The 19,534-nt window shown below is 39.7% G+C and overlaps 1 protein-coding gene across 3 annotated transcripts in view; it reads left to right on the top strand.

Annotated features, from left to right (window-relative positions):
* ANKRD12 (ankyrin repeat domain 12) overlaps positions 1-15,693 on the top strand; it is a 55,059-nt gene extending 39,366 nt beyond the window's left edge. For all 3 annotated transcript variants that reach the window (XM_033154903.1, XM_033154902.1, XM_033154904.1), the window contains 6 exons: positions 3,828-3,975; positions 4,932-9,541; positions 10,512-10,610; positions 11,334-11,477; positions 12,846-12,941; positions 14,268-15,693. In XM_033154903.1, coding sequence (XP_033010794.1) covers positions 3,828-3,975; positions 4,932-9,541; positions 10,512-10,610; positions 11,334-11,477; positions 12,846-12,941; positions 14,268-14,453 — 5,283 coding nt within the window. In that variant the 3' untranslated portion in view covers positions 14,454-15,693. The remainder of the gene's footprint in view (positions 1-3,827; positions 3,976-4,931; positions 9,542-10,511; positions 10,611-11,333; positions 11,478-12,845; positions 12,942-14,267) is intronic.
* The last annotated feature ends 3,841 nt before the right edge of the window (positions 15,694-19,534 follow it).

The raw sequence follows: 19,534 nt of genomic DNA, 5'->3' as shown, positions 1-19,534 counted from the left end.
AGGAGCACCTGTAGCATCACTGTCTATCATGAAGCTTGCCCGGGTGCAGAGCCTGCCTGGAACTGGTAAGAGTATCGACCCCCGTAGAGGAATAGCAGGGAGCATTCTTAGGTGGTGGGCCTCCTTCATGGTTTCCATAGAACAGAGTGTGGGGTGCATCCTGTACCTGTAGAAGAGTGAGCAGCAGAAAATTGGGGAGTGGGGACATAGAGGCAGTGGGTAGCTGCTGGAACGCATAGACCCTGAATCTGGTTGCATAATAGGTGTTTGTAAGTGACAGCGGGTGGTGCTGTGGTCTAAACCACAGTGCCTAGGACTTGCCGATCAGAAGGTTGGCGGTTGGAATCCCCGCGACGGGGTGAGCTCCTGTTGCTCGGTCCCAGCTCCTGCCAACCTAGCAGTTCGAAAGCACGTCAAAGTGCAAGTAGATAAATAGGTACCACTCCGGCAGGAAGGTAAACGGCGTTTCCGTGTGCTGCTCTGGTTTCTCCAGAAGCGGCTTAGTCATGCTGGCCACATGACCCGGAAGCTGTCTGCGGATAAACGCAGGCTCCCTCGGCCTATAGAACGAGATGAGCGCCGCAACCCCAGAGTCGTCTGTGACTGGACCTAATGGTCAGGGGTACCTTTACCTTAAGTGACAGAGAAGAGTACATGATGCCACCTGAGTGTTCTGCCAGTGTAAATGCATCAGCAGGAGTGGGGGAGACTGCATATACTTGCCCTTGGGGGGGTTTCACTAGAACTATGTTTGCAAGGGATGTTACACTTACGAATGTTTGGCCAGTAATGGCAATGTGTGTGGTAGAGTGCCTGGCCTTCATCAACAGAGAACTCATCTGCATGTGGGAGGGACGAGTGCTTTCTCTGTGTGTGGGAGACACTGCTTTCTGCTATTGGGGTGGGGATGTAAGAGGTACTAAAGCAATACAATTCAAACAAGAAATGCTATTCACATATAACAAAGTAGGAGGAAGACATGGGTGACAGTTATAACAGTTACACTTCATAGCATGGCTTCCACCTTCCCTTGCATTTCTGGATGGGCTGCTTTGTCCTGGTAGATCCAGTTGTTGGAGTAGGGTATTGGGTGTTTTGTATCTGGAATCTGAAGCACTTGTAATATGCATAGTGGTAACACATCTCTCAAGTTCATATTGGTGTTCTGGAGATAAGCAGTTTTGTATGATGTTCTCTTTCTTCCAGTACAGTGGTACCTCAGGCAGTGGCGTTGCTAGCCTCTGCGCTGCTGGGGGCGGCGGCAGCGCAGAGGAACCCCCCTGGGGGAGGGGCACGACGCGTGCGTCGTGACGTCATGACGTCACGACGCACGTGGGTGCAGAAAGGGGGAATTTCCCCCTTTCCGAGGCTTTTTTCGGCGGTGGGTGGTGGCCAGCGAGGAGGGCGTGACAAGCGTGACACCCTCCTCGCTAGTCGACCCCCCCCCCGCCGAAAAAAAGCGTCGGAAAGGGGAAAAAAGAAGCAGAGCCGGTGCTCTGCATTCAAGCCCCGGCTCTGCTTCCTTTCCCCGCCCCCCCGCGGGTTTTTTCGGCGGGGGGGGTCGACTAGCGAGGAGGGGTGACAAGCGTGACACCCTCCCTCGCTGGTCGACCCCCCCGCCGAAAAAAAGCGTCGGAAAGGGGAAAAAAGAAGCAGAGCCGGCGCTCTGCATTCAAGCCCCGGCTCTGCTTCCTTTCCCCCCCCCCGCGGGTTTTTTCGGCGGGGGGGTCGACTAGCGAGGAGGGGTGACAAGCGTGACACCCTCCCTCGCTGGTCGACCCCCCCCGCCGAAAAAAAGCGGCGGAAAGGGGAAAAAAGAAGCAGCCGGCGCTCTGCATTCAAGCCCCGGCTCTGCTTCCTTTCCCTGCCCCCCCCCCGCGGGTTTTTTCGGCGGGGGGGGCGACTAGCGAGGAGGGGTGACAAGCGTGACACCCTCCCTCGCTGGTCGACCCCCCCCCCCCCCGAAAAAAGCGGCGGAAAGCACCCCTTCCATGTGCTGCTGGGTGAAGGAGGGAGCAGCGGCGCGTGGGAGTGGCGGGAGGGGCCGCTGCTTCTCACCCCCACCCACCGCTTTTCACCCTGTCACTGGGGGCGTACCGCCCCCACCGCCCCTCCCCAGCGACGCCCCTGACCTCAGGTTACATACTCTTTAGGTTACATACGCTTCAGGTTACATATTCCGCTAACCCAAAAATAACACTTCAGGATAAGAACAGAAATTGTGCTCTGGCAGCGCAGCGGCAGTAGGAGGTCCCATTAGCTAAAGTGGTGCTTCAGGTTAAAAACAGTTTCTGTTCAAGAACGGACCTCCAGAACGAATTAAGTTCTTAACCCGAGGTACCACTGTAGTGGTAATCTTATGGCATAGTGGGTTATGCTGCCCTCTTGTGACCCAAACCAAGAAACACAGGCTGTTGACTGTTACTCTTCTTCTCTTGACCAGTCCATCTCCTGTCTATGCTATGATGGCTATGCTCTTCTTCCACATCTGGAGGCAGTAATAGTTCTGAATACCAGTTGCTGGAAACCACAAGAGGGGAGAGTGCTCAGATCCTGCATGACGGTTTGACACAGGCAGCTGGCTGGCCACTCTGAGAACAGGATGCTAGACTAGATGGGTCATTGGCCTAATCCAGCAGGATCTACTTACATTTTATATAGAGAGACTTAAAGAAGACTTATGTGTGAGCTCTGAGATACTGCCCCATACCATGCACTCTGTTTCAGTTGTAACCACTCTCTGTGGGTTTTATATATTGGTGGTGGTGTACAGTTATTGAGTGCTGAGGTACAATGTTCTGCCATGGTGAGATTGTAAGGGGCAGTCATTGATAAAAGGGTGACTTAAACAACACACACAACTCCTTAATCAGACAGCAATATTTTGCACCAGGTTTAGGGCTGGTATAAAGTTCCAGCATCAACATGAACGTGACAGCAGTCTGGAGGACTACAGAACAACCTGTAAATATGCCCAACTTATTTAGCCTGCCATTTTTTACCAGCCTGTGATGACAGTTGTAGTCTGCATTTCCATGCTGGTCACAAGTGATGGGAAAATTCCCATCTCTATGGCCATCTTGAAAAATCAGGATAGTAGCTTCTCAGCAGGCCAATTTTTATTTTTTTAAGTATCTAACAAAGAAGAGATATTGCTGAGGGATGGGTTTCCCTAAACTGAAAAGCAGAAACAAAGCAGACAGGCAGAGGAAGAATGATGAAATCCATCCCTTCTCCACCAGCCCATTAACTTGTCTCCATAGAATTCCTGGTGACCTGTGGCTACCAAGCAGATTGTTAGGTACAGGGATGATAAGGAATATGGTGTAAATGTCCTCTCCGCTTGAGCCACCTCTCTCCTGTTCATGACTCCATCCTGTTCTGGATCAGCATATCTTTGTTGGCAGAGCTGTTCTTTCAGCATATTTTGGTATTCTGCCAGCAGCACTGGCATGCCAGTGTCATATCTTGATTTCTGCCAAATCCTATAGCCTCTCAGTCAACAGAACTTAAGGAAAAGATTGCTTTGTAAAATATGTTATAAGAGTTTAATCTCTTGTGTTGGTTAATTTTTTTAATCTTTGGCACCAATCCACAGATTTAGAGCAGTCAAAATAAATCAGTGTACTGTTCTGGAGTGTGTCATGTGTGGATTTCAGCATTGCTGTCCTACCCTGATTTACTTACAAAATGTCATCCATGTATATAGCATTTTACAGAGTGAGATGATTTAAAAAGACAGATGTCTGTTTACAGTCCATTCACCTCCCAATACCTGTTTTTAATGTGAATTAATGTCTAATAAACTTAAATACATAATGTTTCAGATTGTGAAATTGCTGCTCCGACATGGCGGAAATCCATTTCAGGCTAATAAACAAGGAGAGAGGCCTGTTGATGTAGCAGATACAGAAGAACTAGGGCTGTTACTGAAGAGAGAAGTTCCTATTTCTGATGACGACGATGGTTGTTCAGGTAAGAAAAAAACCTTTTAATTGCACTTTTATAGTTATACATAAGTGTGTATAGATAATACACAGACTTTCATATTGGTGTACATATACAGAAAACAGGATCCTTGCAGATAAGTACTGTTATACCTCTCAGTGACCTCCCACTGAGTTTTATGGGACAAAGTAATTTGCCATGACATGGTTCTGTGAAATTATCTCCTACAACTTTGTCTTTAACTTACTTTTGATGAATCGTTTTGCTAATTGATCCTCACATTGGACTAAATGGGGCTTACATCTGATTAAATATGCACAGGATTGCACTGTGTATCTCTTATGCCCCCCCATAACATCTCTGGGTGTGTTTTCGAATCAAGTATATTTATTCCTTCCCTGCTCACTTCCAATTAACATTTGGATGTCCTTCACATGGGCCAGGTAGACACAAAGTAAAAATTGCCAAGGCCTTTGGGATCTAACCAGCTAGTTTTTTGTAGTTTTACAGGTTTAAAAATAGAATTTCATAGAAGACTAATTATATATTTATTTAACAAGCCTAATTAAATATATTTTTAATAAGCATGTTTCAATTGCTGCTCTTTGGAAAGGTTATTTTACAGATCAAGTAAAATGAGCTATTGCAGAGGTGATCTGTCTACTCTGTAAAAGTGTGTGATTTCCTATATATATTTCAACTGCTGTCTACACAGCTTGACAAGAAACCCCAAGAGTAAGATTGTATCCCTGTCACCACCCACCCACCCCAAAGCCTTTACTTGTGATAAACTTTTTTGCACCTTTTCAAAACTACACAGTACGTAGTTAAACTGTGGAATCCAATGTCAGAAAACATTTAAACGATGGTTAAAAAGAGATAAAACACATGTAACTTCTACATGTCTTTAAAAAGTAATATTCACTGTCATGAATAGTAAATAAATGAATATATCTGTTGACTTCTTTCATTTTCTTTTCTAGATCTTGAAGAAACACCATCTGTAAATCCTTCCAGTATAGATGGGAATATGGATTCTGAGACAGAGAAAGAATCTCTAGTTAATGACAGCAAGCACATTCCCAATAAGGCATCACTTTCATCTGCTCTTGATGAATATGAGTTTAAAGATGATGATGAAGATGAAGTTAAGAAAATGATTGATGACAGACATATACCTAGGAAAGATCTGAGAAAAGAGGATGAATCTGAAATAGAACAGAGTAACCTATTTCTTAAACAGGAAAAGGTAACATTTCCAAAATCATTTAAAAGTAAGAAACAGAAGCCTTCCAGAGTCTTATATTCAAGTTCTGAAAGTTCAGATGAAGACATTCTTCAGGACAAAAAGATAATCTCTTCTCCGTGTTCCGTCACAGAGACTTCAAATTCTGATGCAAAGATGAAAAAAGAATATGCTTTTAGTGAATATAAACAGAAAGGAAAAGTTAAAAGAAAACTAAAAAATCAAAGCAAAAATAAAGAGAACCAACAATTAAAACTTGAAAAAGAGAATTCCAGAGTGCTAAACCTGGGTGCTTCTGTATTAGAATCTTTAGACAAAAGCAGAGAAGAAGAGAATTTTCGGAAATCTTTTAACTCAAAAGAGGATTCTTCTTTGCCCTTACTCCATATTACTGCAGGCAGATCCCCCAAGTACCCATGTGGATTAACTGAAAAGCAGTCAACTCCGCTTAAACAAGAAAACATTAAAACATGTTTATCTCCAGGAGGGTCTGACGTAACATCACAATCTGAATTAGTACAGTATGACCATAATACAGACTCTGAGTTTGTACTGGAAAGCTCCAGTGGCAAATCCTACAAGCACAAAGACAAAAGTAAACATCAGAAGGAGTTTATTTCTGAATTTGGTGAAAAATCCAGTCCTAAACTTAAGGAGGAACAACACAATAGCTCATCCTTTGAAATTTCTGAATGTACCTTGAAAAAAGTAGATAAGGAGGGGAAAGCACTTAAGAAGCATAAACTGAAACATAAAGAAAAGGATAAGCACAAAAAGGAGCAGGATGGAGAAAAGGAAAAGAACAAGCAGCGAGAGAGTTCTAAGGAGGCCCAAAGGAATATAGAGTTTGATAGAGAATTTTGGAAAGAGAACTTTTTTAAAAGTGATGAAGCAGAGGATATATCAGGTGTGGACCATGAATCTCAAACCTGTGAGAAAAAATCTAAGCTGGAAAAAGTTCTGATGAAAGAAGACAAATATGTGAAAGAGAAAAACTTTCAAAAAGATAGAAATGTTAGAGAGGAAAAGGAGAGGGAGAAAAATAAAAAAGAAAATGACAAGGAGGAAAAAGCAAAAGATACAAAGGAAGAAAAAGACATATTCATTGATAAAGAAACAGAATTGTTTTGTTTAGGTGGTAGGGATTTAGCTACTAATGTATCTTTGGTAGAAAAAGAAACAGACTTTGAGAAACAGGAAAAACCCACAAAGGAACATAGAGAAAAGCTGGAAAAGCGGAATTCTGCTACTGAAAAAGTAGAAAGAAAACATTTAGACAGAGAGAGAAAAATAAAATGTGAACCTAAGTCAGAAAAAGAAAGATCAGACCCCATTGAAAATGTAGAAAAGACAAAAGAAAAAGAAAAATCATATTTTCAGCAAACAGAAAAATCTCATAAAGAAAATGACAAATTAAAAAGCATAAATACTATTAAAAAGCTTGATGACAGAGAAAAAATCAAAGAAAAACTTGATAAAAAGCATGACAAAGAAAAAAGTGATAGATACTTGTCAGAATGCAAAGAAAAGCCTGGAATTGAAAGAAAATCCAAGGTTTCTGAAAAGGAAGCTGACTATTCAAAAACTGAAAAGGGTAAAAAAGAAAAGGAAGCTGAGAAAAAAGAAAAACCCAGAGATAAGGATAGTTCAACAGTTGCAACTATAAAGCATGTTCCAGAAGAGAAGAAATACAGTATTGAAAAAACCTTGTCCTTGAAAGAGAAACCAAAAGATGAATTACTGAAAACTCCAGATGGAAGAGAGAAAGATAAAAAAGATAAAGATATAGATAGATATAAAGAGCGTGACAAACATAAAGATAAAATACAGCAAAACAGCGTACTTAAGCTAAAATCTGAAACTGAAAAGCTTAAGTCCAAACCAGCATCAGCACCTAAAGACAGTCGGCCTAAAGAAAAGAGATTATTGAATGATGATTTGATGCAGACAAGCTTTGAAAGAATGCTTAGTCTTAAAGATCTGGAAATTGAACAATGGCATAGAAAACACAAAGAAAAAATAAAACAAAAAGAAAAAGAAAGATTGAAGAATCGATCCTGTTCAGAACTTAACAAAATAAAAGATAAGGACAAAACAAAACATCCACTTACTGAATCAAAAACTAAAGAGCTGATTCGTTCAAAAAGCTCTGAGTTGTCAGATACTTGTGTGAAGGATAAGCAGCCGAAAGATGCTACAAGTAGTAGATCGCAGTCTGTTGACATAAAGAATTTAGCAGCTGGTGGGAAACTGTCACTGCTACAGGACAATAGCTTAAGTAGATCTCCCAGATCAGAAAGTGAAAAGACAGGACTAACATCCAGATCAGTGTCCATGCTTTCAGTGGCTAGTTCGGAGGATTCTTGCCATACAACAGTGACTCCTCCAAGACCAATAACTGAATATGATTCAGACTTCATGCTTGAAGGATCTGATTCTCAAATGTCTTTTTCACATTCACCGTTTTTACCTAGTGCCAAATCACCTGCTCATCATGAGACTGATAGTTTATCAGAGTTGCCGGAGCGCAATAAAGCACCTTTTCCAAACAGGTTTCCACCAGCTTATGTGAGATCAGCATCTGTTGAGGATGTTAAACTTATTATAAACGAGTGCAGGCCAGTTGTAGAAGTTCGAAGGTGTAGTATGCCATCTGTTGTTTGTGAAAATGCAAAACAGCCCCGAGTGTCAGAAGAAAATAATCACAATGCATTGCTTTCAGTTCAGAGTCATAGTTGCCCTTCTCCTAAACATGAATCACTATGCTGTAATTTGTTGGAGAAGGATTCCCAAAATGGTATGCCGAGCATGCATTCCAGTTCTGCATCATCTCCAACTAGATCTGCTAGCAACAAGCACATTACATCAGATGCAGTTAAAAATGCTACTCTGACAAACCCATCAGGAGAAATTAATACACCTTTGGAGCAGTGCAGCCAGAATAATACGACTCCATCAAGTAAACCATGGGATGTACCTTTGGATAGATTTAACTCATTGAGCAGTGAGTGCATCTGTTCAAATTTTCCTGGCTTTGAGCAAGATGCAGCAACTGTCCCAGCCATACACAATTCTGAAAATAAAATCTTGAAAGAACAGAAAAATTCTGAACCTTTTCTTCATCATGCTGAAAACATAGCAAATGTTACATCGCCAGCATCTGCAGCTGTTTTCTCTCTCCAGTCTTCTTGTTCATCTCGGATTCAGCCAATCACAGATACAGTCTATATGTCAAAGCATTCTATACCAGATATTAGCAGCCAAGAGTCTCTGGTTGTTAAACACCAACAAAGTGCCATTCAAGCTACCAATTCAATCTTAGATGTAGATACAAACAGTAAAAAGAAGATAGAAAAAACTTTCTTTCCATCAAACAATAAAAAGTCAGATGTGCTAATCACTGTGTATCCTGAAAGCTTCACTAAAGATATTTCACAACATTTTGAAAAGGATTTTATTGCAAATGATCCTCGTTTACACCCTAATGCAAGTTCTGTAGTCAGTAAGCTCATTTATAAGACATCACAAGTGGATGAGCTAGATAGCAGCATGATTGATATTCAGATTACAGGTGAAAAAGACCATTCTGATTACCTGTATTCATCCCATATGACAAGTGATAAAAATGAAATAGATTTACAGGATCTAAACAGCAGAGCACTGAAAGGAATTGCTAATGAATATAACAGAAAACTTTTTAATATAGACAGTATAGAAAACAGTTCAATGGAAGAAAACTTGCAACAGTGCCTTTCACCTTGTTTGGAAAGCCATTCACAATTAACTGGACATGAAGTGCATAAGTACAGTGCGAGTGTTAAGTCAGAATTGGAAGAAGCAATAGAAGACCATAAAGCAGAACAGTATGAAGTTCCTCAAAGAATCACAAGGAACAGAGCAAATATGCTTGCTAATCAAAGTAAGCAAAATCTTACTGGTTGTCCTCAGATATCAGAAAGAGATTCTGAATCATCTTCCTCTATAAAAGGAAGGATAAGACTGACTGAAGAAGATGATGCTCAGGCGCATCATCCTCGTAAAAGAAAGCTGTCACGTGTTCCTCAGCCTGTGCAAGTGAATCCCTCATTAATGCAAGCTAAAGAAAAAATTCACCAGTCTCTGGCAGCTATTGTAGACTCTCTAAAACTAGAAGAGATCCAGCCATACAGTTCAGAGAGAGCAAATCCATACTTTGAATATTTGCACATAAGAAAGAAAATAGAAGAAAAGCGTAAATTACTGTGTAGTGTTATTCCTCAAGCGCCTCAGTATTACGATGAATATGTGACCTTCAATGGATCATACCTTTTAGATGGCAACCCTTTGAGCAAGATATGCATTCCAACTGTAAGTAACTGGGTATTTAAGTTTTAATAGAGTGAATTATATACTCTCAGCAATCTCCTAAACTGTTCAGTTCATTCCAGTGTAAGCTAATGGAACCAGATTCCTATTCTGCATGCTTCTCGCCACCCCCTGTCCCATAACAATAGTATATTTTACTTTCTGCATAAACTAAATGAGAAAGGGGATTTTTTTTCGTAAGGAGAATAGCTATGCTGCTGTTTTCTACCTTCTTATTCAATGCAAAACAAATATGTATTTTTGGTGCAACCAGCTGATGCAAAAAGAGCCAAGAAAATACTCATGAGTAACATAGTTTGCTTTCCACATTTTTTACATTGCCCTTTTAGTTCCAGTGTTTATGCAACTGGAAAGTTGCTAGGAGGACTTGTTGGCCAGATTTTTGGAGACGACAGATAATGCTATCAGAAGGTGAAGGAGTTTGGAAGCTACCACTTCTGTTTAAACATTACATCTGAATCTTAAACTGTAGATTAACTGTTATTATTAACTACCATTTACTCAAGTAAGCCAGCTTCTTAAACTACAATTTGAAATTGGCTTTGTTTTAGTAAACAGTAGTTAAAACTAACTGCAGTTTGTCTGGTTCAGAAGTCAATCTGAAACAGAAACAAGCTTTCAAATTCCTTGCAAGCTGTGCCAGGAAAAAATGGACAAGGCCCACACAGACATGTCCTATGCTATGGTTTAGCGTTACCTATGAATGCAGTCTATTGACTTGGCGTCTGCTTGATGTGTTGCTTTCATATACAGTATATGAAGATTCTTCAAACAATGTTTCATGTTAACACAGTAAAATTCATATATTTAATTCCATATTTGTGATACAAATATGTGCATTCAGTGACATTTTAAGCACTATATTTTCCCCCTCCAGTTGACTATGTTATGGCTCTTGCTTATGTATACAGTATTATATATAATTGATATTATATGGACAATTTTTTCACAGATCACACCACCTCCTTCACTGTCTGATCCACTTAAAGAACTGTTTAGACAACAAGAAGTTGTAAGGATGAAACTTCGTTTGCAGCACAGTATTGAGAGGGTAAGTGCCATAAAATCTTGGCTGATAGTGTTATTCATTTATTTTCACCCTGTAGACTAATGACTGTATAAAGATGTGCAAGTCTTTTAAAAGTTTTATCGTTTTAAAGAGAAAGGATGAGAATGAAGAAAAACCATTACATGTTAAGATTTAAGCGCAATATGTAGATTGTTAAGAAGTTGTTAAAAACCTGCAACTCCAATCAGAACCTATTTATACCTGGGAATTCTCTTTGTCAGTTGCTGCATATATTTTGTCTGCTTCAGTAAACAAAGAAATATAGAATTTTGAGAGTTTGATAATTACGTTTGATAATGTAATTCAGGCTTTTGGAATGCTTAAGTAGAATGTCTACTTTAATTCACTGTGATTTATATTGGTAGTGCATCTGGCTCAAGTTTCCTGACATTAGTAAACAAATAATGAAAATAAATATAAAGAAAAGGAGAGTTTACACTGTGTGCAATTTGTATGCTAAGAAATTCATATAAGAAGCCACTCTTAGCGGGAAGTTTTGAAAGTTTTACATAGATTTTTAAGCCAGGTTTCATAGTATTTTCTGTATGAAAGCTCTGTAATTGTGCATGTTTATTGGTATGAATTAATAGAGAGAAATACTGCATTTCAAAAATCTTGAAAGTGTACTTCAGAAAAGGAAAAACAGTGATCAAATAGTTCTTTAATGAAATTTAAAACTCTTTATTTATTTATTTTTTTAACTAGGAAAAGCTTATTGTTTCCAATGAGCAAGAAGTATTGCGTGTCCATTATCGAGCAGCAAGAACTTTAGCTAATCAGACTTTACCATTCAGTGCATGCACAGTACTGCTGGATGCTGAAGTGTATAATGTGCCTATGGAAAGCCAGGTAAATAAATAAATAGACTGCTTTTAGGGTTCTGTTTGGAAATAAATCCATAGCTGAAGTTACTTTTTCACACTAAGTCTAATAAAGTTAACATGAAAATAAGTTTTACCATATTGGCCCAAATATAAGCCGTACTTTTTCCCCAATTTCAGACCTGAAAGGTTAAAGTGTGGCTTATATTCACGAGTTTTTACCATATGTGGCTGGGAAGTGCACGCGCTCCCTGGATGCTTGACGGCGGGAGTGGGGGGAGCGGTGTGCCTGCCTCCCTAGCTGCTCAGCGGTGGGGGGAAGCAGTGCACCCGCCTCCCAGCTGGTTGGCGGTGCGCACGCTCCCTAGCTGCTTGGCAGTGGGGGGGGGGGAGTGGCACACCTGCCTCCCAGCTTGGTGGGAGGGGTGTGTGTGCAGGCCAACCAGCTAGGGAGCGCACACACCGCCAACCAGCTGGGAAGCAGGCACCCAGCTCCCCAAGCCAGTGCCAGCGCTCGGCTCTGAGCGCGCTGTGTGCCCGCCTCCCGGCATTACCATCCTGAATGGGGGCAGCCGGCTTGGGGAGCAGGGCGCCGAGCGTCAGCACCGGCTTGGTGGCCACACCTGCAAATAAGCCTTGAATTTTAAGGGTGCAGCTTATATTCAAGCCAATACGGTATTTAAATTTAATTCTAATTTTAAAAGTTGCTTATTCAGTTAGCAAAGAACGAGTTCTTTAAGAATTCACATATGAAATTGTTCATTGAATTTCTAAACTTTTAGCAACTTGTTCCTAAAATTATCTTTCTTGCTGGACATTTGGAAGGTACTCATTGTAAAACCAATTTGTTAAAAAGGAATCTGTTGAGGAGAAATTACTCTGTTTGGCTAATGTCAGTCCTAGTTAAATTAGTGGGAAACATTAGGCTAGAATTCTTATATAGAAGAACTGGATGCTGAAGACAAATTTGCATGGTTTACAGAGAAGAAAGTTGTTCACTTGTAACTTTTTAAAAATATTGAAAGAGTTTGTGTAGTCTTGTGCAAACAAATTTAATCTGGCTCATGGGAGAATCACTTTTTTCACTCTCCCCACTAGATCAGAAACAGCCTGACTGGAAGAGGCCTTCTGCTAGTGCAGAAACGGTAAACCTGTGGACCTCCAGGTGTAGCTAACTCCCATCAGCCTCAGCCAGTGGTCAGAGATGGTGGGAGTTGTAGTTCCAATATCTGGTGGGCCACAGGTTCCCCATCCCTGCACCTAATGGAGACAAGGTCACATTTAGATCCAAACTACTATTTTTCATCACTCTTAACATTTTAAAAATACCATTTTTAGCATGGGAATAAATTACCATATAATTAACATTGTAATTTCTAATATGTTTGATTTCCAGACCGATGACAGCAAAACATCAGTTAGAGATCGATTTAATGCACGGCAATTTATGTCATGGTTACAGGACGTGGATGATAAATTTGACAAATTAAAGGTATGTGCTTTTACTGGACCTTTTCCAAAAAGATCTTTCAATAGAAAGCTGCAATAAACCATCTAACACATGGTCTCCCTCACATTATTTGTGTCATAGCAAATTCAGGTGAAAATAAATAATACATGTCTCAATTCATTAAATTGCTCACATGTGTGGAATAGCAGAACACCTGAGTTCCTGCCTCCATGGGTTTCTCAGTTCAGGGAATTTGCAGGGATCACAAATGTGTCAATTTTATTTGTGGAACTGCTTTAATATTGCACTGAATGAGGAAGCCAGTACTCAGTGGGTAGACTTCATGTATATCAAGGTGTTAGGATATTCTTAGTGTATCTACCCAATGACACAATCCAGAGCAATTTACATACACTTAATCGTAGTGCTCTCAGCGAAATGGAAGCATACTTTGTTTTTCTCTGAATTTAAGGATCCACAATAGCAAAAAAGACCATCCTTGTTGAGGGAATCCTAAAGCAGCTTTCTCTGTCTTGTGCACACCAAGCTATTTGTGCAATTCAAAAGAAATTTGAGTGTTTTTCTTCTAGTGTCATTCCAGAAGTTGCAAAAGGGTGGGGTAGAGAACAAAATATGAAGCCCTGAAGTGCACATGGAAGCATTTCCATTCACCTTAAGAATTCTTTTGAAATCATGCCATTGGCATCTATGGGATCTATGGGAGTATATGGTGTATATCTAGAGGGCTTGGACCCAGAATTAAGTGCATGTAACAAGGTTGGCAGTAGCTGACTTCCCCACCCCACCTCCTCTCCACAGCAGTCCTCCCAAAATACCTAGAAATCTTTCAGGGGACTCTGCTAAATGGGATGGGTTGTGACACAGAGAGATGAAGGTAAAGGGAGGGTACATGAAAATTGGATGGGGATACTTTTCATGAGCAGATGTCCTGTTCATGGAATTTGCCTTTTTAATTACACATGCTTAGTTCTGGATCTCATTCAGAGTGAACTGCATATGTACAGAGTTGAGAAAAGGAAATGGTGCAAAATGAATACCTTTTACTGAAGATCCCCTTAATGCAGGAATGGTCAGCATTTTAAAGCTTTAGGTAAAAGGAGCTGACGCTTTAGCATCTAATTGCTCTAGGGCTGATTTATTAAAAGTGCTAGCATTGTTTTATGGAATATTTAATTGCCTCTAGAATTACAAAAAATAAAAACCCTATTCAAAACATGAATAGTCTCAGGGGTTTGATTGGCCTGTGGACTGTCAAATTGGCCATCCCTGTCTTGGAAAATTCAGTATGTAGTTCACATTAAGGTGTACTTGGAATAATTGACTATCCATCTGTTTATTTTGAAATAGACATGTCTCTTGATGAGGCAACAACATGAAGCAGCAGCTTTAAACGCTGTTCAGAGACTGGAATGGCAGCTTAAACTACAAGAACTTGATCCTGCAACTTATAAATCCATCAGCATTTATGAAATTCAGGAATTCTATGTTCCTCTTGTGGATGTTAATGATGACTTTGAATTGACGCCTATATGACTGCTAGCATTTCTTTGCTGTCTGTTACAGCTTAACGTTGTGAAATATATATGTAATTTGTTTAAAAATATAGCACTAATGTGGAATACAGCCTTTTTCAATATTCCATAAATAACATCAAAATGCTTCACAAAATCTCATTCAATGTTGTAAATGTGCATACCATTTATTACAAATGGTATTTATTTTAGATCCTAGGTCCAAAAAGCATCTTCCCAACAGAGCTATTTATGTACAAAATCTTTCACTGAAGTTTTAACAGCGCTGGCAGCTGTTAAAAAAAAATCCACTGAAAAGCACTTGCTATTTTATGTTCACTTTAATGATTTTTATTAAACTTAAACTCCTACAAAAAAAACCCATCAAGCTGTGGGAAATATTACACGCTTGTGGGAATATGGGGAGTGAGGGTCTATTCATCTTATATAATTTATAGGTTAACTGTACAGTTTTCTTTTTGGAAAAGATGTAATATTGTTTTCATTTTTAAAAATAACTTATTTTATACATATTGCGCAAATGTAAATAATCTTGTATTTAACGTTCAACCCTGTATAAAAATAGATATTTTAATTGTAAAACTGTTTTGTCTAATGTTTTATTGGACCAAAGTTGTTGTTTCTTATGTGTAGTGTATAGGCGATTTTCTTTTAAAAGGCATGTATTTGATTTAGCTGCTTGTTCCATCACCATAACTGTTAAGATTTGAGACTGAGTGGTATTGCATGCTAGCTCAGTTCAAGTTTTTCCCTACTGTGTGGTACCTAAATGATTGCAACATACGGTGCCAATCCACCAAGCACTGCTTCAGTACAGCATCCATTCATTCAGAGGAATTTGCATGAGTGTCCCTTTCAGTGTGGTTTGCAGCAGTGCTTAATGGATTACACTTTGACTTCCTAGAGCCATTTGTCTTTTGCTATGCTGCTGTAATGCCATGCCTATGACTTACTATGAAGAGTATTATGTTTAAAATCTTAAAGATTATAAATCTGCTCTTACATTGTGGTCTCAAAACAAGCCTTTTAGTGTCCTGCTTCTCCCTTCCAAATGCCTCTCAATGAAAAATTGTACATTGTCTATTTTAATATTTACCTATTAAAGCATATGTAAATAGTTGTAAATACAATGTTTAATAAATTCTATTGGTCATGCTAACAGATGGTTGAATCCTTGTGATGGTGAAATTTTCATTCTTGAAGTTTTATACACTTTGACAAAAATAAATCTTTGAAAGTTCCATGATAAGATTGTAGTTTTATATTCTGACCAATTCTCCATTTTTTGTGTGAAGAACTAATAATATAATGTTCTTATTGTACTATTAGAATGACTGCCATTATGATTGGGTATAGGTTATGTAGAGGGAGGGATTCCGGATGTATCTAGGGAGACCTGGATCCAAATCCTCAGTCACTGTGTCTCAGCTTAATCCTATTGGAGCTCCTGGAGGGAACTCTGTTAAGATGTCCCAGAAGAGTATTAAAATACATTGCCCTCTGTGTCGTATCCCTGTTGGTGATGGTCAGACCACTCCACTATAAGGGGGTTTGCTCACGCTAAACTTGTCACGAAGAGTCGAACACAATTAAATGACTAAACAACAACAAACTTGTCACAAAGTTTAGTGTTTTATTTTCCCTAGTGTGAATGAATAACAAACACAAAATTAACCTTCCTTTGTAAAGTTAATGAGAACATTGAGAAACCCTAGCGCCTTTGGATTGGAGCAGGTGAAGAGGGGCAATTTTTGCTGCCTCTGATATGTCTCCCAAATTGGAGGCTCTTTGTCATCTACTCAAGGGAAGCTTATGAAAACTGAGTCGATCCTTGTCTGCATAGACTCTTTCATCTACAGAAATCTGTGCCTTAGTCATGCCAAAAGTGTGACTGTTTCAAGAGTATGACACAGAGAATGTTGGAAATAGTTAGATTGATGGATTAAGAACATAAAAAGAGCCTTGTTGAACTAGATTGAGATCCATCTCACACAACATCCTGTTTTCAAGTATGGCCAGCCAGATCCCTCTGTGAAGCCTTCCTTATTCTTTGTCTCTGGCACTGTCTATTCCAAAGGTAGAATAACTCCGAACAAGGACTTCAATTTGGCTGCTATGCTGATCACTGTTGATAGCTATGTGATGAACTACTATTTCTTGCTATTTTTGTTTTAAACTATTTAATCAAAGAACTTTCTAAGCAGTGTAGAAATTGTAGATGGAGTATAACTAAACTAATGTGGTCATTGTGCATTTTTGCTGCATGTAGAGGGGATCTGGTTGTAGCATCCAAGTGTATAAACATGTCAAAATTCATATATGTGGAATATTCACACAGGATGTGAATATTCACACAGGATGCTTGTATTAATTCAGAAGATAACCCAGCAGAATAGGCACACAGATTCTTCATTCTCCTATTGCTGATTAAAATGGGATAAGCACAGAAGCAGCAAAGTTTCCCAGCGGGTTTTTGTGCTTTGGCACATCGTTTGCTCCCAGAGAAATGGTGTTTGGGGTATACACGCCACAGGCAGAACACTAAGCTAGAACTTTGCTAGGAACTTCTGTTTCCCATGGACAGTATTCAACTATCAGGTCCTATCTGCACAAGAATCCCTGCTTCCACAACAGGACTTTCCACCTTCTCTCCACACTTTCCCTGAACCTTCCCTATATCTGCTCCATAGAGTTGAGGGGACTCCTAGAACAAATTGGGGGTGGAATGAAGGTAGGAGAGGGAGTAAACATTCTGTGGCACAAGCAGAAATCCTAGCACTTAAAGGATGTTCACATAGCACTACATTGAACACAACTCTACATGTTTATTCACCATGCGGGTGTTCTTGACGTTCAGGTTTGAAAAGGATGTTGTTGCTGTTTAGAGAGTATGATGGGCCAATAATTGCACATTGCTAGCTCTCTGGGTAAGCACTATATAATATTCTATATAGTTCCTTGGGACTTTGCTCTTAAGTAAGGAATGTAAACAGTTCCCTGGGGCATCCAACAACATCAAATTTCAAGAGCACCATCATGCACATTCTTGTATATATATGCCTCTGTATGCAGGAAATGGATGCCTTTTCCCTCCCTTTTCCTCATAGTGTGGGAGGGAAGGAGTTTAGTGTGGTTGTGCCACCATGCTTAAAATGCATGTGTGGAGCTTGGAGTCCACAAGAAAATAATAGACACTGCCCCACCTCTCCTCTTCAGTCACACAAGCATGTAAAGCAGCATTTGATACGAAGAGGTTGGGTGAACAAGGCTTTAGTAGCAGCTGGTGAAAGCCATTGTAGAAGCTGCCCAGTCTCAATGATGGAGAAAACCTAGCCAGCAGATGATAAGGATACTGCTACAAAGGACTGTGTGGCAAACGTGCTCAAAGCTAGCAAACCAGGTATTCTTTTTCTTTTTATCTCTCCCCATAGACTCCTGTGTATTTAATACCTTTACGGCAGGCAGAAATTCAGCAGCTTCACTTGCTGAATTTTTGTCTCCCATGTTAAAATAAAGGCCTACCACCCACTTATTTATCTGTACAAATTACTCACTGGTGTTAGATGCACTGAGCTCTAATAGAGACAATTATTTTACATCTAGGGAGCAAATATTGTTGGCCTGTTGCCATTTATTTTTATTTTGACTTTAGGATTTGGTTTTATTTACACATATATGCAACCTGAGCATTGGATGGAGTGGGTTGGTCTGTTCCCATTTACGTATATGAAACTTCTCTGTACATGCTTTGCATTGTGTATGTGTAAATATTAGGAATGTGAATTGGATTATCACCATTTCTTGTCGTGATTCAGCAAATGAAGCTTTCACTACCTTATTTTCATGCTGGAGGAAACATCTACAGAATTTTACAGCTGCTATATACATAGGAAACATCCTGTGATGGGGGGAAATGGTGGTAACCTCATCTTCATTTCAAGTTGTGTTCTAGGGTTCCTTCATACTCCTGACACTTTCTTACCTGTCCCAGACGGGATTAAGGAATCCACCCACCTCCCAGGGCACATTTATTTTCATGCACCCTCAGTATGACTCATGGGATGTTCTTCCTCTCATTAGCAGAGTGAAGAATTTCACCCCTCTTATTTTCCTTTTGCAGTCTTTCTTAAATAGAAAGCCAAAATGTTTTCCAGCTGGCACTTTATGCCGTGCCGTATTATCTCTAAAAATCCACACTCCTGATGTCGCTTAATGTTATAGGCTACTTCTTGACCCTGTTTTTAACCATTCTCTTGTAGAAATCCCATGAGAAGGCGGCAAATTTCTGCTCCACTCATCCATTATATGCTTATGAGTGAAGTGGGAATTTTAGTCCATGCTAACACTGATGGATAATCCCCATTAATAGCTTTTATGTTAGATAAAAGTTATGGTGGTAAACAATTTCTACCTGTAATTCGTAAATTTAATTTGTAATTAATTAATTAATTGGAAATATTGTGGCAGAAATTAAATGACTTTCATATAATCAGATTAACAAAGGTGAGTCCTGAATAAGGATTGCATCTCAATGGTAATTTTGGAAGCACTGTCCTATACAGAAAGGATTGAAATACTTAAGACTATGAATGAATCATGAACAAATCCATTAAATGACAGGTCTCTTCAACTTTTATACCCTTTCTTTCAACCCTTTATTCTCTTCATTAATTTATAAAACTGGCTGGGAGCCGTACTGTACAACAGGAGACTGGTTGAATGTTGTATGAGCTTACTAATTATAAGAAACAGGGAGGGAGGCTGTTTCTGAAATAACTAGATCCAGATTATAGTGTAGCTGAAAGGGACAGAGATCTCTGAATTGCATAAGAAACCTATGTAGCTTAACATGTTCTTGCCCGTTTGCAAAGATCAGAAATGAGAGGTGTGTTATTGTGTACCTGTTAGCCAAAGAGGCTACTGTCTTTTCTGTACACAATTACTTAGGAATAAGGCACATTGACAGAACTGGAAATTACTTTTGAGCAAGCATGAATAGGACTGCACTGCACATAAACTTCATCTTGTGGACCAGCCTATTATTTACATTCATGCCCAGATGGATCCTGAGAAGTGATTTCT

The sequence above is a fragment of the Lacerta agilis genome, chromosome 7 (genome assembly GCF_009819535.1).
Source record: "Lacerta agilis isolate rLacAgi1 chromosome 7, rLacAgi1.pri, whole genome shotgun sequence".
In the NCBI taxonomy this organism is placed as follows: Eukaryota; Metazoa; Chordata; class Lepidosauria; order Squamata; family Lacertidae; genus Lacerta; species Lacerta agilis.
Note: the sequence above shows the minus strand (reverse complement) of the source record. Positions and strands in the feature narration are given on the sequence as shown.